The sequence below is a fragment of the Neopelma chrysocephalum genome, unplaced genomic scaffold (assembly GCF_003984885.1).
Source record: "Neopelma chrysocephalum unplaced genomic scaffold, ASM398488v2 Primary Assembly neopelma1_165, whole genome shotgun sequence".
Taxonomy (NCBI): domain Eukaryota; kingdom Metazoa; phylum Chordata; class Aves; order Passeriformes; family Pipridae; genus Neopelma; species Neopelma chrysocephalum.
In genome coordinates, this window is record NW_020897827.1 from 239,859 (window position 1) to 266,139 (window position 26,281).

At 51.8% G+C, this 26,281-nt stretch overlaps 2 protein-coding genes across 4 annotated transcripts in view; one reads left to right on the forward strand and one right to left on the reverse strand.

Annotated features, from left to right (window-relative positions):
- The first annotated feature begins 432 nt into the window (after positions 1-432).
- On the forward strand, positions 433-16,320 carry MEIOC (meiosis specific with coiled-coil domain). Of its 3 annotated transcripts, none has more exons than XM_027701723.1 (8): positions 433-530; positions 2,152-2,277; positions 5,225-5,382; positions 5,513-5,617; positions 7,042-8,866; positions 10,725-10,859; positions 12,808-12,988; positions 14,756-16,320. In XM_027701723.1, the coding sequence occupies exons 1-8, from the start codon at positions 525-527 to the stop codon at positions 15,046-15,048; spliced, it is 2,829 nt and encodes a 942-aa protein (XP_027557524.1). In that variant the 5' UTR covers positions 433-524; the 3' UTR covers positions 15,049-16,320. The 3 variants fall into 3 exon arrangements, with proteins under 3 accessions (XP_027557524.1, XP_027557526.1, XP_027557525.1); XM_027701725.1 differs by lacking the exon at positions 14,756-16,320 and adding an exon at positions 13,327-14,211; XM_027701724.1 differs by lacking the exon at positions 2,152-2,277 and having other exon boundaries at positions 490-530.
- Positions 16,321-17,893: 1,573 nt separating this feature from the next.
- Positions 17,894-26,281, reverse strand: part of CCDC43 (coiled-coil domain containing 43) — an 8,904-nt gene continuing 516 nt past the window's right edge. Inside the window, exons 2-5 of the mRNA XM_027701689.1 lie at positions 23,134-23,221; positions 21,135-21,273; positions 20,460-20,518; positions 17,894-19,329 (exon numbers count right to left, since the gene is read on the reverse strand). Coding sequence (XP_027557490.1) covers positions 19,142-19,329; positions 20,460-20,518; positions 21,135-21,273; positions 23,134-23,221 — 474 coding nt within the window. The 3' untranslated portion in view covers positions 17,894-19,141. The remainder of the gene's footprint in view (positions 19,330-20,459; positions 20,519-21,134; positions 21,274-23,133; positions 23,222-26,281) is intronic.

Here is a 26,281-nt window from a genome sequence, read left to right on the forward strand (position 1 = left end):
GTGTTTTTGGGGGTGCCTGGCAGTGTTTTGGGGGTGTCTGACAGTTTTGGGGTGCCTGGCAGTGTTTGTGGGGGTGCCTGGCAGTGTATTGGGGGGCGCCTGGCAGTGTTTTGGGGTACCACCCCCGCGGCCCCTCAGCGCGGCTCCCCCTCGGTCTCTGGGCGGCCGCTCCCTCAGGGCTCGCCCTTCCCGGCCCCGCTGTTTCCGGGCGAACCTTCGCCCCCGCGGCCGCTCATTGGCGGGCGGCGCGAGCCAGCCGTATCCCCATTGGCTGCGCGCCGGCGGGCGCGGCCAATCGCGGCCGCCGCCGCTCTCTCGGCGAGGGCAGATCCGCGTGGAGATCCGAGCGGGGTCACGTGGCGTGGGGGGGCGCGAGGCGGCCGCGGGGCCGCCGATTGGGCGGGGGCCGGGGCGGTGGCCAATGGGGGCGCGGGGCGGGGCGGGGCGGCCGTTAGGCCTGCGCGAGGGCAACCGCCCGAAGTCCCCTCAGGGCGGCCCCGCGCGGGGCGCGCGTCCGGAGAGCCATGGAGGTGAGGGGGGGGAATGGGACAGGGAGGCAGGGATGGAGACAGGGAACGGGACGGGACGGGGAAGGGCACGGGCACGGGCCCTGCGGCTCCGCCCGTCACACACCCGCCGGAGCTGTCCCGGCTCCGCCCCCGCTGAGGGGACCCCGAAGCCCGGCCAGAATCGTGCCCGCCCCTCATGAGTGTCCGAGCCCCGCCGCCCCCTCCGGCGCCCTGCCAGGCGTGTGAGACAGAGCTCAAGCCTGTGGGAAACCCCCTCTCCCAGCCTTCTGAGAAACACCTGTTTGGGAAAAATGGGGGGAAGTTTGGGTTTGGGGGTGTCCCAAGGACCTGTAGACGAGGTGGTGGTGGGTGAAGGGTTGGACGCGATGGTCTCAGGGGTCTTTTCCAGCCTAGTTGAGTCGGTGATTGTGGGGGTTCTCCCGTGTTCTGTGGGGTCACAAAACATCAGTGATGGGTGTGACTGTGAACAAGGGTCCTTGAGGAGAGAACAAAGCCGGATGAGCCCAGGCCGTGGGCTGAGCCCAACACTGGCTCTGTGTGTTCATGGGTTTGGAAAATGTGCCTCAAAACCATAGAAAACTACGTAGTTGACTGTGGTGTGAATGAAAATCATGCTGTAGGTCACAGAGGTTTGGTGCATCCTCAGGGACCTGTACAAGAAGGTGGTTTTAGAGTGCAGAGCTTACTCAGAACACTGCAGAACCCTAACCCTGTGAAACCTTGACTTTTTCTGAATTTAATAATCATTCCAAATGAGCTGCTGTGGTAATGTGATGCCAATAACATCACTTTTGTATTTGTTAGCTGGAGGGGTTCTTAGCTAGCCAGTGCAAGTTTCTGTAGTGTACCTCACCCTCTGGAGAAGGGAAGGAGACCCCTCAGTTTTTGTTTGTTCCCATTCCTTGCTCCTGCTGGCCCTTGGTTTCTGGCTCTTGCAGGGGGTGATGGGCAGGGGGGTCTCTCAGGTGGGAGTTGTTTCTCCCATAGTTCCAGAAGGGAGCAGATTTCCACCACAGCTCCCAGTGTGTGTATTATAGCAAAGTTTTAGCTCATGACATATGGAAATGCACCCCATTGCCTGCAAGTGATGTAAACAATGTGATGGGAGCAGTGATGGAAGGACCAGAGGAGCCCAGAAATGTGTGGGAGGCTGAATGATGACTCTGCTGCTGGTGGTCAAAGGGTTCCCTGCCCATGGCAGAGAGTTGGACTGGATGAACTTTAAGGTCCCTTCCAACCCAAACCATTCCATGATTCCATGAGCGTTCTCCTGCTCCTGTGGCTGATGTTCCTTTGTGGTGGCTCTGATGTTGGGAAGCTCAGCTTGTGCAAACAGGGAGAGTGCAGGTTTCCTCTTGATCTCTGAACACCTTTTGAGTTTCTTGTGCTTTGGTGGGTTCAGCTCTTCTTTAAGGGTAAACATGAAAATGTTTCACATCAATACATAGAGCTGATTCCTCCAAAACTCCAATGGAACAGAATCCACCGGTAAATAAAAGCGTCAAAGCAATTAACGTTGGTTTGAAATGCACAACTGTCAGCTCTGTGTTCAGTGATGTCTGTATGGATAGTGATGTCCCAGTGTGTGCTGATGTCCCTGTGCCCTTTGCTGTCCCTGCAGCCCAGCGTGGCGTTCCGAGGTGGCAGCCGCTGCTGGGGCAGCGCGGAAGCCGGCGGGAGGCCCACGGACGTGTTCAGCGCCGGAATGCCGGGCTCAGGCTCACTCTATGGCTGCTACAAATCACAGGTCCAGTCGGCTCTGAGTTGTTCTTTGTGTCTCTGTGAGAGTTTGGGTTGCTTGTAAACAAAATGGGCAAAATGTGTTTCTAAAGCAGTTGCTTGTCCTGGTGAACATAAATCACCGTGTTTGATTTAACGGTGATAAACCTCTGTGGCTGTAACGTTCACCAGAGGGGACAGTGGCTTTTCTGGTGCAGTTAGAGGTGAAGCAATAAGCTTTGTAAATTAGTATTTCACTGTGTTCTTTGTTTTTCTGTTGGCATAAACAGTTGTAGACAAAGTGAGGAGCAAAGTTTTAGGAAAACTGGGAAGTCTGTAAGAAGAACCTTAGCTATTTCCACAGATAGTTCTGTGGCACATGACAGGTGCAGAGTTCTTAGTCTGACCAGTAGAAAGTGCCAGGACACTTAAAGAAATCAGATCTGTCTTGGAATTTTTGCCTTTAATAGCCATAAACTTACACTGAGGTAGAAGACTCAAATGAAAATTCATTCCCACCACCTTCAAGACCAGACCTGCTACTTAGTCCATCTAGGATTTTGTGGTTTCACCCAGCAATTGGGCATCTTTTTGTGCTTACAGACATGGGGAACCCAGATGTGTGGCAGAGACAAGTGTCTGTGGTTAGGCAGAAAGCCTTATTGGGATGAAACCTGGCTTTGTGGGAGGCTTCCTGTTGCTGCCAGACTACTCTGCTCCACAAGGGAGTGTGTCATATGTCTTTAACATTTAACTCTGCAAAAACACCATTAATTAATTTTTTCACTTACTAAGAGCTAAGAAGGCCAATTGTGTTTAAACCAAACAGGCAAATACTCTTTTTCACCTAATCAGGAACCTTTCCTCAAGAAAAGAATTGGCTGTAAGTTTTCTTCAGTAGCTAAAATAACCTGTCATGATGGGGAGAAAGGAGATTTCTCCTGACCCCTGTCAGGGATCATCTGTTAGAAACAGGAGCAGGTGTTTTAGACTGACAGTGTTGACAATTTTAGGAACTCTCTAAACACAGAAAATGAGTCAGGTTGAGAAAGGAGACATTGTTCATTCTGCACAGGGTGCAAGGTGGAAATTTTCCAAAAATGAAGCACACCGAGGAGTAAAAAGCGAGAGAATTTCTACACTAAGGTTTACATAAACCCGCCTACCTAATCCAGAGCTCCTGCCTACCTGATGCAGAGTCACTGAGCCTGCACAGCCCTAGGCAACACTTCAGAGAATCAACGGGGTTGGAAAAGACCTCCGAGATCATCAAGTCCAACCCTTGATCCAACCCTGCCTGCATCTAATGATTATCAGACCATGGCACTGATGCCACATCCAGTCTCATCTTAAAAACCTCCAGGGATGGTGAATCCACCACTTCCCTGGGCAGCCCATTCCAATGGCTGAGCACTCTCTCTGTAAAAAATTTCTTCCTAATATCCAACCTAAACCTCCCCTGGCACAGCTTAAGACCCAGCCCTCTTGTCCTACTGCTGGTTCCTGGGAGAAGAGACCAATCCCCACCTGGCTACAACCTCCTGTCAGGGAGTTGTAGAGAGTGAGGAGGTCTCCCTTGAGCCTCCTCCTCTCCAGGCTGAGCCCCCTCAGCTCCCTCAGCCTCTCCTCACAGCACTTGTGCTCCAGTCCCTTCCCCAGCCTCGTTGCTCTTCTCTGGACCTGCTCCAGCCCCTCCATGTCCTTCCTGAACTGAGGGGCCCAGAATGGGATGCAGCACTCCAGGGGTGGCCTCACCAGTGCTGAGTCGAGGGCAAGAATCACTTCCCTGCTCCTGCTGCCACACTGTTCCTGAGCCAGGCCAGGATCCATTGGCCTTCTTGGCCACCTGGGCACACTCTGGCTCCTGTTCAGCTTCCTGTCCATCCCCACTCCCAGCTCCCTTCCTGCCTGGCTGCTCTCCAGCCACTCTGTCCCAGCCTGTGGTGCTGCAGGGGGTTGTTGTGGCCAAAGTGCAGGACCCGGCATTTGGCCTTGTTGAACCTCATCCCATTGGAATCAGCCTATCTTTCCAGTCTGTCCAGGTCCCTCTGGAGAGCCCTCCTGCCTTCCAGCACATCAACACACCCCCAGCTTGGTGTCATCTGCAAATTTGCTGATGGTTCACTCAATCCCCTCATCCAGATCATCGATAAAGATTAAACAGAACTGGGCCCAACACTGATCCCTGGGGACACCCCCAGTGACCGGATCCCCAGTGGATGCAGCTCCATCCCCACCACTCTCTGGGCCCGGCCCTCCAGCCAGTTCCTGACCCAGCACAGAGTGCCCCTGTCCAAGCTGTGGCTGCAGCTTTTCCAGGAGTGTGCCATGGGAGACGGTGTCCAAGGCTTTGCTGAAGTCCAGACAGACACATCCACAGCCTTCCCCTCATCCACCAGGTGGGTCACCTGATTATAAAAGGAGATCAGGTTGGTCAGACAGGACCTGCCCTTCCTAAACCTGTGCTGTGCCTGCCTGGGCCTCTTTGGGGGTCTCTGGAGGTGCTTTGGGGAGGTGCTGCCTCCTCAGTTTCAAGCCAAGCTCAGCTCAGGACACACAAAAGCCAAGGCTGAGTGCCAGAGGTGTGAGCTGCAGCTCCAGGGCCACATCTTCTCCAGCCATTGCCAAGCAGGACAGAAAATACAAAAGCTTTCCATAAGCATTAAAGCAACAGCTGTTGAACACACCTGAGAACATGTGTTTGTATTCAGAAGAGGGGTTAAAGGTGAGAATGATGCCATCAGCTTCCATCTGCCACAGAGAGCAAAGGGAGGGACAGAGAACTCTGCTTAAAGATTCAGAGAATCCTACTTAAAGATACAGGTAATTCTGCTTAATTTTTGTGTTCCCAGTGGTGGATCTTGTTTCTCATGTGCTGGTTCCTCCAAGAACCTGGTTATAACCCCATAGAACGGCAAAATGACAGCTTGATGTGTTTAATACTAAATCAGTGCTTTTATTTACATTAAATGCAGAATGAAGAAAATGTGGAGTTACCTCAGACCTACAGCTCTTCCCTTTCAACATCAGAGTACTCTGCACCCATGGACCCTTCCCTCTTGTACCCCCCCTGGTCTACGTGTGCAGATGACAGCAAGCAGCCTGCTGCTCCTCAGATTAACCTGAAGCCCAGGTAATCATCCTCAGCAGGGAGTGTGTGTGTGTGTTGGTGGAGTAGATGGATTAGATTTGTGTGTTTCATTTAACTTAGGAAATCCTTTGAATGAAGGAATTGTTTTAATTAATACCCACTTGGTTTTCAGGATTCAGCCCGAAAGGAACGATTATGGCAGTGAAACAGATTTATATGGACTCGTGTCAAACATCCTGGAAGAACAAGACAAACCACAGCCGTGCTTTGCTGAGGGGTGAGTGTGGTGCAGGTGCTGCTGCTGAGGTGTTCTCTGACAGGAACTCCCCTCCCTGATCTCACTGTGCTCATTAGTTGGCTCCACATCTGCTGCTGCCCAGGCCTCGTGCTTCCCCTTCCTTCCCCTGATCTTCCAACGTTTCACTTGGGATCCTTGCAATCCTTTCTCCAGGCACTCAGATTGCATGGCAGCTTCTGGCTCTCTGGTATTTACAGAACTTGTTAATTGGCATTTTTAAAATAAGGGCTTAACAAGTGTTGTGGATATGCTGTATTCAAATAAATCCCTTGGATGTGTGCCTTGGCCTCTTGTCTTTTAAATCAAGACTGAATTCAGGCTTGAGGTTTCTGTCTTAATTAATGTCAATTCACAGAAAGAATACACAAATCAGACTCCTTCACACTTTCCTGAAATGCCAGGGGAGAATTCCATGCAAAATGAGTGTTTCTTGCAGTTCGTGCTACCTAAGCAATATTTGCACATCTAAATGTCAGGTTTATTTTGCCTATATTCCTGCACCAGAAGGGACAATTAGATAGTCATAACCACATGACACAGAAGGACACAGGTCCAGCATCCCCAAGATATTTTCTGAGTTCCCTGTCTTTTCCACGTCTAAGAGGCAAGAGAGGGAACCCAACTCTCAGGTTCCCAATGCAGGCACTGCTTTTTCTTTCTGTCTTCCCAAACAATTCCAGGGATTTCTATATGTGTGCCGAGTTATGTGGCTGGAATGAGAGAAAACTTCAGAGAGTCAATCTTGGTCATGAGATAACTCAGTAATTCCTTTGCTTTGGACAGGCAGGGCTGGAATTCTGTTTTCAGTACTTTCAGATTTGGCCTGCAGTGACTTCCAGGCACAATTTCCCTTTTACTTAGTCTGTTTACAGTTTTCCTTGTCAGTGAGGGATAGATTGTCCTGGTTAATTCCTGGTGATTGGTGGAAGGAAGGGAAGTGTGCTGGGATGCTGCCCCTGGCTCTACCTGCAGGAAGCAGTGCAGGCCAGTGTAAGGCACAAGTGAGGTGAGAGAGTAGCTTTCTCTGGAGTGCTGGGGCATGGCTTGGGAAGGCTGAGGGCAGTTTGGTTACCTGAACTTGGTGCTGAACCAGGAGGATTTCGGTGGGGATGGACAGTAACTCTCCTGACAGCACTGATGGACCATGATTTGGTCTGCACACATCTCTTGCAGCTTAAAGATGTGGCCATAGCTCCTGAGCTGTGGGGGTGGGTTTACACGAGGCAGAATCAGTTTTCTCAGCTGGGTGAGGGAAACTGGAGAGGACAGGAATGGGTGAAAGTTGAAGTCAGACATCTTGGAACGATTAGGGAGGAACTGGGTTCTTAAAGCTCCTTTTGTGTTTGGGAATGAAGAGCAGCACCATGGATTGGACTCTAACTGTGCATTTCTTGTTTCCCAAGGAGTTGTCCTCCAACCCTGAAGTCGGTTTGGCCAGTGAATGCGAGCAGAATGGACCACCACGACCTGCTGGCAGAAAGCAGGCGTGCTGGAGCTGTCCCACAGCAGGGCTTCTACAGCAGTGAGTCTGTCCCTGCTGCTGACAAGCAGTTCCTGGCCAGTGCCAGCCTGGTGTCCCAGCAGAAAGCAGACGACTGTTACCGCGGCTTTGCCGGCGTGGAGCTGGAAGAGCAGAGCCTGTACCCTCCCAGGGGTGAGCGTGCCAACGTGCAGAGCAACGAGGGTGTGAAGACAACTCCTGTGTATCAGAACTACCCCTACCTGAAAAACACCTTTTTACCCCAGGCTGGGTACCCAGAAGCAATCAAAGACTCAGGAGCTGATGCTTATTCTTACGGAAGGGAGAAGATGTGTCCCAAGGGAGCAGACGCACAGGTGCACCCAAAGCGGGCAGAAACATTCCTTCCACAGTGTCACAGATACAGTGAAAGCGCAGATTATAGCAGATACACTGAATATTCTCATGCTGGTAAGGCAAAGCCCAACAAGAGCACCAGTTGTAGCCTCCAAGAAAATAGAAAGGTGGTAAATGGAACCCCCGAGGCACCATCTCTGGATGCAGAGCCCTATGCTAAATTATTTCAAGTTAAATCAGGAACTCAGAAAAAATTTGAAGATACAGTTTCAGATCAGCATGACTTTACATTTCCCAAGTCTGTAGGACTTGTATCAGAAAAACAGTTTGCAAATGAACCTTCCTTCAGCACTGATTTTGGGCAAAAAATTGAATATGGACTAAAGTCTTTTGCAGCTTGTCCAGGGAATAATGGTGTGGAAAAGCAGCAGTTTTCCAAGGCCGATCTTCAGAATCCTGAATTCTATAAATCACTCTCACTGTTGCCCAATGCAGCAGTGCCTTCAGCAGGCTCTAGTGCGAGGCCAGCGTGGATGAACATCCAAACCAAACCCGCTGCTTCCGGCCCCTTCCAGAATCCAGGTCCTTTGTTGAAGGTGAATAATCAGTCACCTGCATTTCCAAAAACTTCCAGTCATTCTAATGATGTTTTTCAGTTGCCATCTTCAAATTTGCCTTTAAATTGTAATTTGCTTCACAAGTACTGTCAAGACAACCCATTTCTCTCCGGCCTCGACTTGGGTTACAGTGCTGCGGAACGAGCTCGGGCAGCTGCGTGTGTGGAAGCCCTGGTTAGGGGTGGAGAAGAGAACCTCATCGAGTACCTCAGTGAGAAGAAGCTGAAGCAGCCAAATGGATTCTGTGACAGTTACTTGGCTCAGCAGTTTGGAATCATTGACAATCTGAACAAACAGCGTTTCCAGCTGAAGCCGCAGAGCGAGCACTGCGACCTGGAAGGACAGAACCAGGCAGATGGGGTGTTGCAGGACATGTACCAAGAGCTGTTGGAGTCTCAGGGGCAGCTCCATCTCAGGGCAGGGAGCGGGGACAGCAATGCCATCAATCCTGGCAGCAGCCTGCAGGCTCCAGGCGTTCCCAACTGCGTGGTGGGAGACTTCAGGCGGAACCGGCAGCTGGGTTCCGGCACGTTCCCCGTGAGATCCGCTCACCTCCTGGGCCGTTCCGTGGTGCCTCTGGTGGAGCCTCATACCTTGTTCTCCCAAGATGATCTCAAACGCCTCTACCCCTGTTTCACAGACAAGATGTACAGTGACAGTGCTCTCTCTGGTTTCGTGTCAGCATTTGGATTTCAGAAGCAAGTGAAGAACCGCAGTGGCCCTGCCAGCGAGCTGCACGTGAGGCTGGAGGAGTGCTATGAGCAGTGGAGAGCTTTGGAGAAGGAAAGGAAGAAGGTAAAAAATCCCAAACTAAATTAACATCACAGATTTGATGTAGATGTCATCCTGCTCGGTGCAGTCGCAGGTGGTTGTGCTGTTGGGAGTTGAAATGTTTAACGGGACTTCAAAGTTACAAGTTTGCTTCCCTGTATGTTTAGGACTGAAAAGGGAGGGTGTGGAGGTTTGTAGCCTGCTGGGAGCGTAACTAACATTGTATGGAACGTTGCACTTAAAGCAGGAATTCAGGGGCTTTTCCAGTCTCAGGGTTGGGGCTGGGGAAGGCGTGTTCCTGAGTAACAAAGATATGTTACACCTTATTTATTAATACAGTAAATACAGTTTCTTTCCATTCAATTTCTTAGGTGCTACAATGAGTTCTCACCTTCTGTTTCCCTGAAGGTTTAAACCTAAGGTGTATGTGAAGGGGCTCTTTTTTTCCCCCAGAAACAGAGGCTGAAGAAAGGGTCATTCAGTTGAAACCCTTGAACTAAAAGGCTCAGGTAGTGCTGTGTGAAGCCCTGCTAAAAGCAATTGACCTTTTTGGTCAGCAGCAGTAGGAAAACTTGTCCTCATTTCACCAGTTGGATGGGGTTTGAATTTCAGTACATGGGGACTGTCTGTGAGGGAAGCTGGGCCAAATGTTACCTGGCAATAGTGGGGCCTTTGGGAGCTCTCCTGAGCCAGCCCCCCAAAGAAACCTAATTCCAAGGGGATGTAACACAGGGGGGAGTTTTGCCGAAGTGTTTCCTGACAAAAGCCAATGGTTGCTTTGAATAGAGGGGCTGGGGGAGAGTGAGCCCGGCTTGAGGAGGGGAGATGATGTCTGGGGTGCATGGAAAAGTGCAGGGGAGGAGCAGCTGGCATGTGCATGGCCAGGGGATGGTGGGGGAAATTCGGCTGCAGCTTTGGCATAGAACCACAGAATGGTTTGGGTTGGAAAGGACCTTAAAGCCCATCCAGTGCCACCCCCTGCCATGGGCAGGGACACCTTCCACCAGCCCAGGTTGCTCCAAGCCCCGTCCAACCTGGCCCTGGACACTTGCAGGGCTGGGGCAGCCACAGCTTCTCTGGGCAACCTGAGCCAGGGCCTCCCCACCCTCCCAGGGAATGTTTTTTCTTATATCCAATCTAAACCTACTCTCTCTCAGTGTGAAGCCATTGCCCCTTGTCTTGGCACTCCATGCTCTTGTAAATAGTGAACCACTATGAAACCACCCAAGAAATGCGATTTTAAAGCAGATTTAGCTAATTAGATGTTGTGATGGGTGTTTCAGAGTGACATAACAAGGGAGTCAGAGAGACTGACATTTGAAGTCTTGCAATCAGGTTTCAAAGTCATTTTCTGATGGTTTGGGTTGGAAGAGACCTTAAAGGCCATCCAGTTCCACCACCCTGCCCTGGTCAGGGACACCTTCCACTAGACCAGGGTGCTCAGAAAAAAAATCTTTCTGTAGTTTAAGTAATCTTTACAAAATTAGGTAAATTGCTGACTGAGACAGTTTTAATTTATGTGTGAGATCCACATCTGTTTGGTCATTTTTTTCCCTGTAATTCTGACTTGCCTCCATTTTATTTCCAGGCCAAACCAGTACAGGCTGTAGTCAGAGTGAGCAGACATAGCACTGCTGGAACACGGTGTGTTGGCACGATTGCTTTAGTTGCACTGCTTTGAGTAAAGCAGTTGTTCACTTAAAGCAGGTGATTGTCTCACCAAAGGGTTAAATCCCAAATGCCTGAATCCTCATTATCTCCTTTTAAAAAATCCAAAACCCTGAGGGGAAGAAATGGAATATCTGATATTTTTTCTTGTTTCTGTAATAAAGCACATGCCGCACGTACATTCTGAGGGAGTTGTTCTTTTGTTTTCCTGCAGACTGAATCAGCTCTTGCTAAGAATTTCCAAGGGAAAAAGGTTTCCAGTACTAACAACATTCCAATTCCAAGACTGACATCAAATCCATCAAGAGTCGATCGCTTAATTGTGGATCAGCTACGGGAACAAGCCAGAGTGAGTTGTAGGACTAAAAAAAAAACTATTGAACTTATCCTACAGAACTTAGAGTACAGTGTGAGATAGGTAAGATGATCAGAGCAGCCTTTCCCAAAATAGCTTTGTTCTGTGCAGGGAATAACATTTCAGCAGATCCTGCTGGAGTTCCTGCAGCTCCAGGATCCCTGTGCTGTTACCAGGGAGCCTCGGAGGGCTGAGGCTCACAGTTACATCCCCACGTGCCCAGAGGATGTGGGTTCTGGGGCAAGAGCTGCACGTGGTGCCAGCACCCAGCCCAGGAGCCTGTGCCTGCACAGCTCTCAGGTGTGCTGCATTCTCAGAGCTCAGCAGGGAGGTGTTCACTGTGGATTTGTAGGCGCTGGGTTGGAGGAGGTATTTGTGGGGAAAAGCAAATTTAATTAATGTTTGAAAGACTTTGATATATATTTGCTCGAGAGTCTGTTATTTTTTAATGCAGAATGGTTATTTGATGCAATTTCAACCTGAGTTTCTGTTATTAGTTTGCTGCTTAATCCAGAGAGCCATAACCTGTAGGGCAAGTGTGACTGGGGTCTGCTGAGCTGCAGTGGCTCTGTGCAGCCCTGGGGAGGCAGCAGCTGGCAGGGTTCTGCAGGGGGGTGAGCACAAACCCTGAGGGGCTGCTGTGCCCCTCCTGAGGCCCAGAGCCAGGGTGCTGATGCTGCAAGAGGAGGAGAAGCAGAGACAGGAGCTGTCCCTGCCAGGGGCTGTGGGCTGAAAGGGTTCTGGGAAATGCTGGATTTGGAGGCAGCAGGACTGAGCAGCAGGATGTCCTACCAGCCTCACACAGGTGGAATAATCCATGGGGCTGTGTCTGCTCATGGCCTGGGGCTGTTCACCCAGCGGGGAGAGCACAGTCAAAGACCTTTAAAACTCTGTCCCAGAAGAACAGGATTAGGAAGGTTCCACGTTTAGAAGGCTTGCCTGTCCTTGCCCTGGTACCTTAAACCTGCCTCTAAAACAGGACTCCCTCCTCTGTAGCCATTTGAGAAACCAAACTTCAGGGTATAGAACCTCAAATTCTTGTTAGGTGCCAACTGAGAAGTAGTTTTAAGGATGCTCAAAAGCACAGTGGGGCTGTTGAACCTGGGTTCTAACATCAGACAGCTCAGTGATGGCCAGAGAGGAACAAAGGTTGGAGTGGAAGCTGAGTTGGCTCAATCTGGGATTAACTCTTCATAGTGTGGAGCATGCAGTTAAATTCTCTTGGAGATCACACCCTTTACTTTGGTTACTTTAGGCAATCGAGTGTAGCCATGGCCCAAGGAATATTACTGCTTGGGGATTTTTAGTCTTACCTCTTTCTGCAAAGCAGTGACCAGGTTCTCAGTGCTCTGGGAATGTGGCTGAGCAGTCACTCACCATGGGGAAACCCAGTGATGTGACTGGTGTAGGATAAACAAGACAGCAAAGATGCAGATTTTCAGTGGAGCAAACAAACCTGAATGTTTGTGCTCAGCTCCTTTAGTGCTGAGAGTTCATCCCAAAGCCACCCCACACGCCTGGTTCCACAGCAGCCTTCCCTTTCCCAGTCCCGCTGCCCTGCACAGCACAAGGGGATCACCCAGGAATTGCAGCAGTGCTGCAGGAAGGGAGGACCCCAGTGCTCTGGATTCAGGGAAATGCATGTTGTCATGGAACCACCTCCTGTTCCAGGGATGTCTCAAAGCTGCACAGATCTGTTATTAACCGGTGGGCTGGGGGTCCTCGTATGGGGGTATTGTACCTTTGCTGTTGTGCTGCAGCTTTGGGTTTGGAGATGAACAAATCCCAGGTAAGAACTTAAAACTACTTCAGCTATAACTTTATGAACTGTTTCAAAGGAAAATAATGGTTATCATTAACCTGTTCTTCCTAATTAGTGAGTTCTCTGGTAAGTGTGGGTGAGCACGGTGTGCCCTCCTGTAACGTGTGAACTGTTGGTCAGGTTGTGACCCTACTGGGGAAGATGGAGCGCCTTCGCAGTTCCCCCCTCCATGCCAACATCTCCACTGCTCTGGACAAACACCTGGAGTCCATCCATGTGGTGCAGGCACGGAGAAAGGATGAGATTGTGAACCCTTCCAACCGACAGCGGCACGGCCCCCCCCGCTGCCAGGATGAGAGAGGTGAGCTGGGCTTGTGTGCCTTTGGAAGGTGCCTGGGGAGTTGTGCACATGGTGTAAAAAATAGGGGAGGGGGATTGTATTCAAGTTTTAGTTTATTTTTCAGTGTTGGAGCTTTGCCAAAGGCAGACTGGGTGGGGTTTGGATGAGGATTTGAGGGGACACTGAAACTGGGGTTTAGAGATAAATGGGGTTAAATCACTTTAGAGTGTGTTTATTCAATTAATGAACTAGCAAGAAGTAGAAATTAGTGGGGTTTTTTGGTAACACACTCAGGGTTTGGAGAAGATATTAAGCTATTGCCTCTTTTTTCTCCCTGTCCCTCATATTCCTGTTCCCAGCAACCCTTCAGCTCTGCCTTTGTGTAGAACTTCCCTAGTATTTCCATGCTGAATCTGCCCAGAGACAGAGATGGCCTTGGGTTACAAATGGATTTTCTCTTCAAGCTTGTTCTGTCATAGACTGACATAAATATAAATCATATTTGGGACGGGTACACAAAAATACATTGGTCAGAATGTTTTCATTCTTAATGGTATCCAAAATAAGCCAAATACTCAGCTTAATCTCTCACTAGTGCACAGGCAGAGGGGCAGGTTCCCTTGTCCTGTAGGTGGGAGTCAGGATAAATTCCTGCTCCCTGACCTCCTGCCTTGTGTCAGAAGCTGTCTGACATTTCTGAGTCCTCTGATCTCTTCTGCCTTCCTTTCCACCTCTGAACTACAGGGATTATTTTACTTCTTTGGGGTGTCCCACCATGCAGTTCTGCAATTCCCAAGTTTACCTCAAAAGATAAATCACAGCAGGGTTTTTTTTCAGCTGGTCACCGTCATTCCTGTTTCTCTTTACCTTGACTGAAGATTATGGGACTTGTTAAGGTGAAGGGATGTTTTTTTGGGTGTTGAAGCCCTTGAAAATAATTGGCTCTGGCTTTACCTGGCACTACCAGATCTGTGAGCTCTTTGGAACAGGATGGTATGGGAAAGAGTTGGAGTGGAGAGGAGAGGAGAGGGAGCCTGGGGCAGCAGTTGGAGAGGATTTTTCAAACAGTAAATTATTGAATGCAGTAACTGTGTTTGCTGTGTGTCTGGGAAAGCCTCGAGGAAAGGGCCTGAAGCTGCACAGCTCCTCTCTTTGGCAGGGCTTTCTTGTTAATAGTTTTGGTTTGTTTGGGAGCAGGTCTTCCCTGGCCCGGCCCTGTTCCCACAGCACCTTTGTCTTCCATCTATCATGGAATCACAGGATGGTTTGGGTGGGAAGGGATCTTAAATCCCACCCCATCCCACCCCCTGCCATGGGCAGGGACACCTTCCACTAGCCCAGGTTGCTCCAAGCCCTGTCCAACCTGGCCTTGGACACTTGCAGGGCTGGGGCAGCCACAGCTTCTGTGGGCAACTGTGCCAGAATAACGGGACCACTGCCCACGTGACCCTTTACAGCACTGGGTACAACACCCATTCACAGAACGTGACCTGTCTGCTTCAGCCGGTGCTCCAAACGAGCTGCTCCTTCCCCTGTCAGGCAGATTTCTTGGCAGGGCAGGTGGAGGACCCTGTGGCCCTGAGTGTGTGTGTGCACGGAGCAGCCCAGCCCCGCTGTGCAGGGCAGCGGGAGGGGCTGCAGCACCCTCAGCACTCAAGCCACACAAATTGAGGTGCAGCTCTTACACACTTGTACAGAGCCAGCCAAGGTCAGAGCTCCGAGGGCCCGCGGTGTGGGCTGAGGGAGCCCCAGCAGGGTGGCAGCACTAAAGGGCCGTTTCCCCCGCAGTGGTGCTGGCTCTGGCCGTGGCTCTCCGAGCGCTGTGCCAGGCCACGCGCAAGGTCCGGACCGTGCTGTGGTGCGCCTTCCAGATGACCCTGCCCAAACCCTCCGCTGGAAAACGGGCCCGGGACAGAGTCCCCCAGGAGCTGGCACCGACCGAGGAGAAGCGACTGGAAAGCGCCGTGGGCGCGGCCCCGGCCCCGCGGGGGCTGAGGGAGGTGGGCACAGAGGGAGCCCCCGCGCCCTGCACAGACCTGCTGCGCGGGGTGTACGAGAGAGGGGACGCCAGCGCCTCCTAATCTCTGATTCCTTTTGGTTGCTTCAAAGTTTCAACTGCTAATGTTCATATTTAAAGCTGTATCTTGATGAGAAGTGGGATTTGCCTTAAGGGCTCTCAGGTTAAGCTGTTAACAGGCAGGGTCAGATTGTTGTAAAGCCAAACCGGTGAATGTTAACTTAAAAAAATAATCACACTAATTCATTAACAGCCAAGATATTATTTATCTCCTGTGAGTGAACCCTGGTGTCCAACTCTCCCGATAACTTTTTAGTTTTGCTTTTGGAAATAAGTTTTTAAATAATGGTTCTTAGAGACTGTGGTGTGATGGGGCGTGAGATTGGTGTCAGATCACATTGTAATGTATTACAGTTTCTTTATCGAACTAAAACCTGGAAACAGGAGGAAAAAAGGCTAAGAATACCCAATATTCATGTCAAATTAGATATTTAAAATACAAATATTTATGAACTTGAGATTTTAGAATCTATGTTTGGGAAAGGAGATATGCACCAGGTTCCACTAAATTACCAATTATTGCTGTGTGAAACCATGAATGTAGTGAATGTGTTCGGATATTTGGGCATGCTCTTGGGAACAAAGGAACCTCTGTTTTAAAGTATTTAAGCTTAATCAAACTACGACAGGCACACAGGATTGTCCTGCAGAGCTGTGCAGCAGCTGCAATAATGAGCGTTGTTTTTAATGAATTTAAATTTGGAAGAGGTAGCGCAAAGTTCTGAAACTTGGGTTTTCTTGAAGTTAGTCTTTCACTAGTTTGGTTTGAAATTTGATTGTCAGCTTTTAGACTTCTTTGTTCCCCTCTGCCTTTGGGCAGCTCCCAGCACCGGTGTTTCCTGCAGCTCTGTCTGTAGGAACAGGAGTGGCTGATTCACCGTGTGCTCGAGGAGGAGGAGGAGGATCCACCCTTGGGACATCGTGGGGGTAAAGTCACTGAGCTGTCTGTGCCTGGACAGCCTGGTACTGCCAGGGCTCTGTTCTTCCTGTGCTGGGAATGCTGGTGGGCAGAAGGGGTGATGGCACTATATAAATTGCCACTGGATGATGTGACAGAAGCGACTGAGGAAGGCTCAGCAGAAGGTGGGTGAGCGTGTGATCACTGCAATGACCAGAAGCGCTGCCGGGGTGAGTGTTTTGGGGCAGAACAAGCACAACTTCATAGCAGTCACTGCACTGGGGTTTGTTCAGTTTAACCCAGGCTGTGTTGATGTTAAAGCAAAACTGACTGTACTGGCTGGAGTCGTCTGTAGGAAATAAATTCACTTTTGCTGAAGAGCTTTTGTTCTGTCAGTGTGTTCCCAGGCTGGGCTCCTCAAGCCTGAGCTGCTACTGGAGGTGAAACCTTCAGTCCTTTATGGAAGTGTGTTTAGGGGGATAAAGCAAAGGGGATGCTGAAATCCTGGAGAGAGCCATACCCATACTGTTGGAAACGCCAAAGGGAGACAGAGTGGGGAATTTCTTTTCCCTGCAAGTGTCTCATTGTCTCCCAGCTTTGCATTGCCAGGGAAAGCTGATGCAGCAATTCCAGCATCTGCACTGGGATTCTTCGGAGTGAGTCCAGAATATTCCTGCTCTATAAATAACTCCCATGTGTTGGTGCCAGCCATGCACTGCTGACTGTCCTGGATGGGCACCAGTGGAGCAGCAGCACTCTGAGCTCCAGAGGCTGAGTCGGTGCCTGCCCAGGAGCCCAAACTGCTGCTGTGGGAAGGGGGGGCCACTCTGGGGGCAGAGGGGACAACAACCCAGGGGGGCAGGGAGGGGCAGCCCTGCAGCCTCATGTGCTGGGAAGCATCAGCTCACTTGGGGTTCCTGACACCACTGGCTGCTGCCATGGTGCTGCTCCTGGCTGTGGTTCCACTGCCCCAGGACAGTGCTGGAAGCTGAAGAGCAGGACCTCACCTTGCTCCTGATCCCTGTCCCTGACAGGGCCTTTCCTAACAGCAGAGCGAGGCCTTGGCCAGCCGGACACCCCAGCCCAGCCCAGCCCAGCCCAGCCCAGCCCGTGCCTGGCTGGGGGTGCAGGGGACAGCAGTACCTGCAGAGGGAACTGCTGGGCTATGGGAGCCTGTTCCTACCGTGTGTGCGACTGTGCCCTTCTTGCATCCATACAGGCTCCTATGGAATGTGCACACATGCATCCTGTTGTTCCTGGACAGAGAGGCCTCAGTGCTCCTCTCATGGGGAGGTGGACTCTGCTCCTCCTCACAACCAAAGGTCTCAAGAGGCCGTGAGAGGCTCAGCTGTGCAGTGTCCCTGCTGGTGGGCAGCTCCAGCCCGGGGCTGGTGTTTTCCTTGGAAGCTGAGGGCTGGGCAGGTCAGTGCCAGGTGGCAGAGCTCTGGGTGCCCAGCTCCAGAATGTCTGCTGGCAAGGGCGGGCAGCTGCTGCAGCCAGGGCAAGTGAGCTGCCAGCAGAGTGAGATCGCCCAGGCCACCAGCAGCTGCTGAGCCCCGTGGGCAGGCAGAGCCTCGGCCCAGGGCTTGTGCTCCACGCTCCAGGGCACAGAAGGTGAGAGCTGACCCACGGGGCCAGGGCTGAGTGACAACCCCTCCCTCAACAGCTGCCTGAGCCACCCGAAACACCGGGATCCAGCCAGGATCCAGCCCAGGGCACCAGGCCAGGCTGGGAGCCGAGCCCTGGGGAGAGGCACAGCTGGGACAGTGCCTGGCAAGGGCGGAAGGGGCACCACAGCCCTGGGAAATGAGGCGTGAATGGAGCAGGACCTGCAGCACGGCAGCAAGGGCGAGCCCTCCAAAATGCTGCTGCTGGGCAAGGGGCCAGCGGGGACAGAGGGCACTGCACCACGGGCACCACAGCACGAACTGCCACAGCACTGAGGCAGAGGAACCACGTCTTGGCCAACCAGATTTATTGTTCAAGTCCAAAGACAAAGCAGTTGCAGAGTCACACACGCAGCAGGGGGTGAGGAGAGGCCTGGCCCTGCAGTCAGAGCGGTGCCAAAAGCAGGTGCTGGGTCAGGCACCCTGGGAGCTCAGGAGCACAGGAGTTCAGGAGCTCAGGAGTTCACAACCACGGGAGGGAGTTCAGCAGTTCAGGAGCACAGGACACAGGGCACGTCGCAGCCAACGGGCAGCAGAGCAGGATGTGGCACAGGGCCAAGGCACAGGGCCCTGAAAGTGCTGCAGCTCCTCCTTCCCCTCCGTTCACAGGATTAGTGTTTTCCTTCCCAAGGTGGGTGACACCGTCGCAAGAAAGGCTGGAACAGCAGGGACAAACCCTTTGGGGCAGGAAAAGCATTCGGACTCTGGTTCCTGATGGGAGCTGTGCCCGGGGAGAGCAACGGGCTGGTGACTCCAGCGCATCCCCAGCTCACCCTGCTCGGTGCCCAGACGGCCTCAGAGCTTCACCCTGGCAACAGCTGTGGAAATAACAGTCTGTGTTCTCCCCCTCAGAACATCAGGGAGCTGGGGAGCACCATTTTCCAACTACCTGGAGTCTTAAAATCCTGTAAGGAGCGTGGTTTGCTGCTGCAGAGGCCGATGCTCCGGCCCACGGGGCGTTTCCCTCACCCACAGCCCACGGGTGGTGCAGTCGTGTCACTGCAGCTCATCTCTAGTTCACACACTTCATTCCTGTGCTGCAGACCAGCACTGCCCACACTGAGCCCAGCTCCAATCCTGCTCCAGCCCAAGCAGGGCCGTAGTGTTGTTCTTGGCAGCACAAACACAGGGATTTGCAAAGACGTTTTTCAAGGCTTGTGTAAATAAATCCACGTCTGCCCCGGAGCAGCGTGTCCTGACCTGAACAAACTCCTCCACCGTGCTCTGCTCTGGGGTGGTCAGAAGTAAAAATGGATCAATTGAACACCATGGACATAATCACCCTTCTTTGGTACAGACACTGGCCACGAGCACCGACGGGGACACTGACACCACTAGCACAGGGCACACGGCTCCAGGAGCTGCTCAGAGTTTCTTTTCTGCTATGTAACAAACCCAAAAAAAGCAAAAAAAAGAGGAAACACTTCCCAAGAATCACTCCCAGCCATGTGCCCACAATTCCTGCTGCTTTTTAAACACACACCATATTCAGAATTATTTTATCCCTTGAGAGTCCAGCTGGGAATCACCAGCTACCGCTTCCGCTCGCCCTTCTGTGTCCGCTTCTTCTCCTTCTCCTTCCGCTCCTGCTTGGCCAGCTTGTCCTTCTCCCTCTGCAGTTTATCCTGCTCTTTTTTCCTCTGGAACTCATCCCGCAGCAGCTCCCGCTCCAGCTTCCTGGCGTTCAGCACATCCTCCACGTTGGTGTTCCGGAACAGCGCTGGGGGAGTTAAGGGCCGACAACGCTCCGGCCGAGGAGTTTATTCTACCTCCCCCTTCACCTGCCAGCTCCCACTTCTGCTTCCTCACCAGGCCGGTAAGGAATTGGGGAATGAGGAATGGAGAAAGGAAAAGGGATCTGTTTTTCCAGATAGAAAAGCCAGGTAGAATAAACGCAGGCTCCATGAGAAGGAGGGGTCTGGAGCACCTGGAGCAGCTAAGGGAGATGGGGTTGGATACTGGGAAAATTCCTTCATGGAAGGGGCTGTCCAGCCCTGGCACAGCTGCCCAGGGCAGTGGTGGAGTCCTCATCTCTGGAGGGATATAAAAGCTGTCTGAATGTGGCCTTGGGGACGTGGGTCAGTGGTGGCCTTGGCAGTGTTGGGGGATGGTTGGACTGGATGATCTCAGAGGGTTTTTCCAACCTTAATGATTCTACAATTTTTTCCTAGAAAAATGAAGGTGTCTCCAGGTTCTTAAGGCTGAATGTGTAAAAAAATGTGTCAAACCTCTACAAACCTGAGAGGAAGAAAACACACAGGGTAGAGCCTTGAGTGGATTCACTGCAGCTGTGAGACATGTTCTAACACACACATACCTGTGTGTACATGCATGTATGTGCACACAGATACACATCTGTCCCTAATGTACGGACAAGAATAACTTATGTTTCATATTTAATTATGTGATAAAACCTGCCTCCATCTTAGACTTGCCAGGTGGGAGCTCCATGACTGTCCCAAATCACCATCCTGAGATGGACACGGGACCCTTGGTCCTGCCCACCTGGAGCTGTGCTGTGGCCTGAGGAGCCTCATTCCTGGTGTGATTTCCCTCTCTGGACACCAGTTAACATTATTCTGAGCTTCTGGGAGAATTGTCCTTGTTCTGTGAAGCTGCAAGGAGGTGGAAGAGGGAAGGAAGGAATAGGGGAGAGGAAGAAGAACAGTCTGACAGGGCAGTGTCACTGTCACTGCAAGGTTGGGCTACACAGAGAAAAACCAATCCCCAAGCTGGAAAGGTGGCCCTAGAGACACAGGGAGATGAGCACAGGGAAGGAAGGATGGGAAGCTCCCCATGGGGGCTGCCTGCCTGCCAAACAGCCCAAGTCACCAGGAGTTCAAAGGATACATTTTTCAGATCCAATGTTTACTGCTGTCCCAGTCGGTCCATCCTGTTCATCCCCACCAGTGAGAGACTTAAGGAAACAGGGACATCAGTAATGGACCTGTGCCTCTCCACAGTCACACCACTCCAAACACCTCAAATAACAACTTATCAAGGCAGGAGGGAGCAGCTGAACTCACACAGACCAGGAAGGCACAACTCCCATGCTCAGCTCCTGCTGCTCCAGGGCTGGGTACAATTCCCTCCCATTCACTCTGCTGTGCAGGGAAGAGTTCCCTCTTCAGCACCACCAAGAGTTACCTCCAAACCCTCCCACTCCACACACCCTGTAAAGGATTTTTTCAGGAGATTTCTCCTCAGAAAGCAAGAGATAAACTCAGCACCATCTCACAGAGGGACAGGGGGTCTCCTGCCACCCCTGGGCTGGGCAAACCTTCACAGCCCCATGTTGGTGGGAGAAACACCCTCCAAGGAGCATCTGCTCCCAGCACTCCACAAACTGGGAGCTTTCATGCTTTGTCCATAGAAGTTATTTTACCACAGAGAAGGAAGACTGGCAAGTTTCTCCAGCTCTCCCCACCAGACCCTGCAAAGCTGGGAAGGTGTTGCTGTTGCAGGAGGTTTAGAGCAGACATTGTCCCCAAAGCCCCGAGTCTCAGCCGGCACAGGGAAGGATATTCCTCCTCGTCGGTCACGTTGGCGTACTGGGCCAGGAGAGCAGCCTTCCTCTGCTTCTCCTCCTGGGAGGAGACCTCCTTGGGCTTCACCACGATCCTGGCCTGCTTCTCCATCATGCTGGCGATGGCCTGGACCTCATCTGGCAGGAGAGGAGTGACAGTGTCAGCCTGTGCTGCAGACATGGCCCTGAGCCCTGGGGCCATCGCTGCTTCCTCCCTCTGCAGCCCCAGCGTGTCCTGTGGGGCAAACCCACCACCCCGAGGGAGAGCTCTCACCCAAAAACACCCCCTCCTCCCACAAGCTTCTCCCACAGTCAAAGCTGGCTGCTTTGGGGAATTCCAGCTGGGATCTGTGAGAGCTGGAGCTGCTGGGGAGCCACAATGGGACTTGTTTGGGCCAGTGAGGGGGTGACACAGTGACGGGACAACGGCCTGTGAGGGGAATTCCCTGTGCTGTGCCCAGCCACCAGCACACACTGTTATTCCTGGAGCAGACACTGGTTTTCCTGGAGCGAGGGAAGTTTCACAATGAAACTGGAATCGCTCAAGCTCTGCCTAATGAAAATCCATTTGGCTCCAAATCACATTCTCTTCCACTTCAAAGCAGCTTAATAAGTTTATTTAAGTACATATTTAAAACCCCACCAATGAGAAAATTCTGGAAACCCAAAGTGAGGGATCAGTGCCGTGCTCTCCCTTTGCTCCCAACCAGGAGAGACCAACAGCTGATTTACCTTTAACACTGAAATTCTGCTGCCCATTTCCTAAAATGACCTCCAAGTTTTGACACCAAATCATTTTTTAGTCTGTCAATCACTTATGCTCAGGATTCTGCTGTTCTGAGTAGAACACAGACTTCAGTGGTGATTTATCCTTTCATGGAACCCCAGTGAAATAATTAAACCCTTGAATTCCATGAACTCAGACACACTTTGCTGCCCTTCTGTGACAAGAAAAATCCCTGCGGGTGAGCACTGGCAGGAGCAGGAGGAGCCCAGCAGCAGCTCCAGCGATCCCAGTCACTTGTCCCCAGCAGGAATTTATTTTATTTGATGCATGGAAAGGCAAGGTCAGGCCAAGAATTTTTGGGGAAAGCCACTGAGCTGCTGTGTGGTGGAGCTGCTGTGTCCAGGGGGTGAGGGAGAGTGGGATGCTGGGCTTGGTCACTGCCAGAGCCACTCCCGGGTGACATTGGGCACTGACAACGTGCTGTTTGCAACCAGGAGTGACAGCAAAATGCAAAGCAAACAAAAAGCAGGATTTAGCCCAAAGGGATGTTCCCTTGTCCCGGGCTCGGGTCAGGTCCCTGCTGCTGGAATGTCACTCACTGATCCCAGCGTGCTTGAACCAGCAAATCCTTCCAGCACAGGGCTCCTGCTCAGGGACCAGGGATGGACTCAGGGGATGCAGGAACAGTGGGACTGTACCCACAGGTGGGGAAGGAGCAGTGATGGTTCAGCAGCAGCCTCACAGAGCTTCCTCCAACAAGCACTTATGGAAGAAAGGGATTTTTAAGGGAAGATGTTGGAAGAGGAAACAGGGGTGTTTTCCTGGGGTCAGCAGCAGGGACAGCCCAGCTCTCCAGCTGCCTGTCCAAACCAGCTGCTCTCCAGACTGGCATAAACTGGAGCAGACAGGTGTTTTATGCCATAATTGCTGCATCTCCCCCCAGAGTGCAGCTGCAGTGTCAGTGCTGAGCAGAGACAGCCCTGGATGTGCTGGGAAAGATTCCTGAAAAAAATCCCAGAATGGTTCAGGTTGGACCTTAACGACCATGGCATTCCAACCCCCACCAGGAAAAAAAGATCCTACAGGGAAAAAAAAGAAAAAATAAACAAAAAAGAGCTTTTCCCCTGCAGGGAGATGAACCCAAAGAGCAGCAGGGACAGGCCAAAGTGGAACTGCTCCTTCCCATTCCATACCTCAGGATGGAGCAGTAACTGAGCAGTGATGGAATGAGGGGCAGGTCAGCACCCCAAGGCACCCTGAGAGCACAGTACCTTCTTTTTCCTCTTTGGCATCAACAACCTGAGAGTCAGACCACTTCTCCACAACCTCCCTGCACACATCATTCAGGAGATCTTCTTCCTAGTGAGGGAAACGAGATTCCTCAGTCTTGGAGTCAGACAGGAGAAGTACCAGCTGCAAAGAATTTGAAGCCCCAGCAGTGAGCTCAGGGCACAGCTTTTCACCCCAAATCTGCTCATTAAAAACACCCACAGGACTCTGGTTACCCTGGGGTGACACAATCACACCAGGACCAGTCCCTCTACACACCAACAGCTCCAACACACGCGGGGTTCATGACGGGGCTGTGCTGGTGCCACACCAAGGAGGGACTCAGGGATCTCTGCTCCCAAAATCTACTGCCCAGAGTCCTCTCTCTTCCTGAGCAAGGCCACAGGGAAGCGACTCAATGCCACCTCCATGCCCACGGAAGGGAATAAATGACTCTGGATAAGTTGTGGGTCAGGGTCAGGATGGAGCTGAGCCCGCTGTGGTGGCACCAACAGACCATCCCCTGTCAGCAGCAGGGACAGTGTGGACCCCTGACCTGCCTAGAGCATCAGACATGACCCAGAGGTGGCAGCGGGGGCACCCAACTGTTCCTCATTACTGAGCATCCACAGATGGCTTTTCCCCCCTTCTTTCCTCTGTTATTCCAGAGGCACCGGGTGTCTCGGAGACAGCTGGACAGGGGGGAAGCTTCCAGCAGCTTCTCACAGAAGTCACCCCTGTGCCCCTGCTACCAAACCCTGGCCAGGCAAAGCCCTCCCCCTGCCTGTGCCAAAAGCTCCGAGAGGCCAAAAGCCTGCCTAGAAAAGAATTTCTTCTGCTCAGAGCAGGTGGGGTTTTAGGTCTGGGAGAACCCACTGACCCCAGTCCCACCAGGAGTGACACCGGGATCCTCCCAGGAACACACACTGGATGAGCAACAAGGATGATGTGCAGGGAAACAGCACCTCAGGGGCAGTCGGGGGGACCCTCCCAGCCCTGGCACACAGCAAGGCACGGGAAGAGAGGGAAAACCAGCACGGTTTGGCTGCTCATCCCTGGAAGTGTCCAAGGCCAGGTTGGACGGGGCTTGGAGCAACCTGGGCTAGTGGAAGGTGTCCCTGCCCATGGCAGGGGGTGGCACTGGATGAGTTTTCAGGTCCCTCCCAACCCAAACCATTCCATGACTCCACAATTCTAAGACAGGAGGGTTTTTAAGTGCCAGGAACACTCATGGCAGAAGGATCCTGTCAATGGATGGGCTCCCCTGGGTGCAGGGAATACCAGCCCACAGGAATCAAGGCTGGCAGAATGATAAGGAAATTTATATTAAGCCTGGAGAGAAAGGTGGGAGAGACACATTCCCTGGGCACCTGTCTCAGTGGGCAGGAGGAAGGAAATCAGGGAAGTGATTGCCAAGATACAGAAATGGGAAGGGAAATGGAGGGAAATGAAGATTCACAACAAAACAGCAGTGACTGGCACAAATGAGGTTGGTTTGGAGTTCAGTGAACACAGAGGAAAAATAATCACGGAAAATACAAGTGAGCCAGGTTCTGTCTGGTTTGAAGAAAAGAACTGGACAGAAACAGAATCCAATTTTAAATTCCTTGATTAGAAAGGGTGACACTTGAATAAACTCATGAACTAGTGCAAGGCACAGTCAGCACTGTGGAACCACAGACACGAGTCCAGATGTCACCTGAGCTTCACTTTCATAATGGTTGTGAAAAACAAACAAATGAACAAAGAAAAACAAACAAATAAACAAAAAAAATCACCTGGAATTTGTGCACAGAACTAAGAGAAAAGACTTGGCAAGAAAGGCCCCAATTCACCAAATAAAAGATTGTTTCACAAGTCAATAGAGAAATAAGCAGGGAATCTACAAATAAAGAAAAGGGGGGAAAAAAGAACATAATAAAAAGAGTAATTACAAAGTCTGAGCGTTCAACAGACTAAAATGTTTTACAGGAATTGCAGAAAAATTAAACTGAGCTGGAAACTGCAAAGGAACAAAGGAAGAGAAGGAACAGGCAGTGGTGGGACAGTGAGAGGGCACAGACAGCCCTGGACTTGATGGGAACTCAGGACTGGGGACAAAAGGGAAAACAGCACAAACCCAGAATGTCAGGAAAGGGGAATATCAGTGGCAGGGCCTCAGCTCAGCCAGGACACTCCCAGGCCTGGGAAAGGTCAGACAGGGGACTTTGGTGATGGAGTGAAGCAAGTCTGGTAGTTAAAGAGAAGTTAATTAACCTTGGCTACTCCAGAACAGCACTCTCCAAAGACATCTGGCTCTGTCCCTAACACTGTTTGCTTCTCCTGCTGTTTTAGGCTCAAAGCTGCACTGCCAGTTCCATTGGCAGGAAGGAGCTCACTGCTGGTGTACAGCCCTGGGGGGGATGGCAAAGGCACTGAGGGTGCTCTGACCTCTAGAAAACCCGCCTGAAATGGCACAGCCAGTGAACAGCACGAATGAGGTGACACTGTAACCTGTGATAAAAAAAACCCTGATCTTAATGACCAAGCCCCCTTGGGTTTTGTGCTCCCACACTGGTACTTTGGAAGGAACAGCAGCACCACTCACTAATTAACATCTCACACTCTGAAACATCCCTTTATGGAACACCCCGAGACACTGCAAAAATCATCCAGGAGAGGACTGTGGAAGAGAAATCCCTTCCTGCACTCCCCTGGCTCTGTCCCAGGAATGTGGCAGGGACAGAGACAAGCCCTGAGCTCCCCCGCGGCTGTTCCTGCCCGTCCTGGCAGACACCACGTGCTGTGGGGAACGGGAGCAGCTCCCAACACCCTCCCAGAGCCCCGCCGGGGGATTTATCCTTACAAGTCATCTCAAACCACGCCAGGGCTCTCCCGGGAGTGACCCCCGAGCCCCGCGCACAAATAACGGGGATCGCTGTGCCCCCCATTGCCCCCTGCCAGGCCCCGAGCTGGCACAAACCAGCCACCCACAACCTACCAAAAACACCACAAGGGTCCCGGGGAGGGGACAGAAAGGCCCAGGGAGGTGCGTCCCTCCTCGGGAAGGGGGTGATCCAGCCGGGAAGGGGGTTATCCATCCCGGGAAGGGGGTGATCCAGCTGGGAAGGGGGTGATCCAGCCGGGAAGGGGGTGATCCAGCCGGGAAGG

Excerpts from the sequence above, each read along its gene's own strand:
- MEIOC (XM_027701723.1), top strand. Across the intron at positions 5,618-7,041 it reads CAGCCGTGCTTTGCTGAGGG|GAGTTGTCCTCCAACCCTGA; the intron begins GTGAGTGTGGTG and ends TTGTTTCCCAAG. Across the intron at positions 10,860-12,807 it reads AGCTACGGGAACAAGCCAGA|GTTGTGACCCTACTGGGGAA; the intron begins GTGAGTTGTAGG and ends ACTGTTGGTCAG.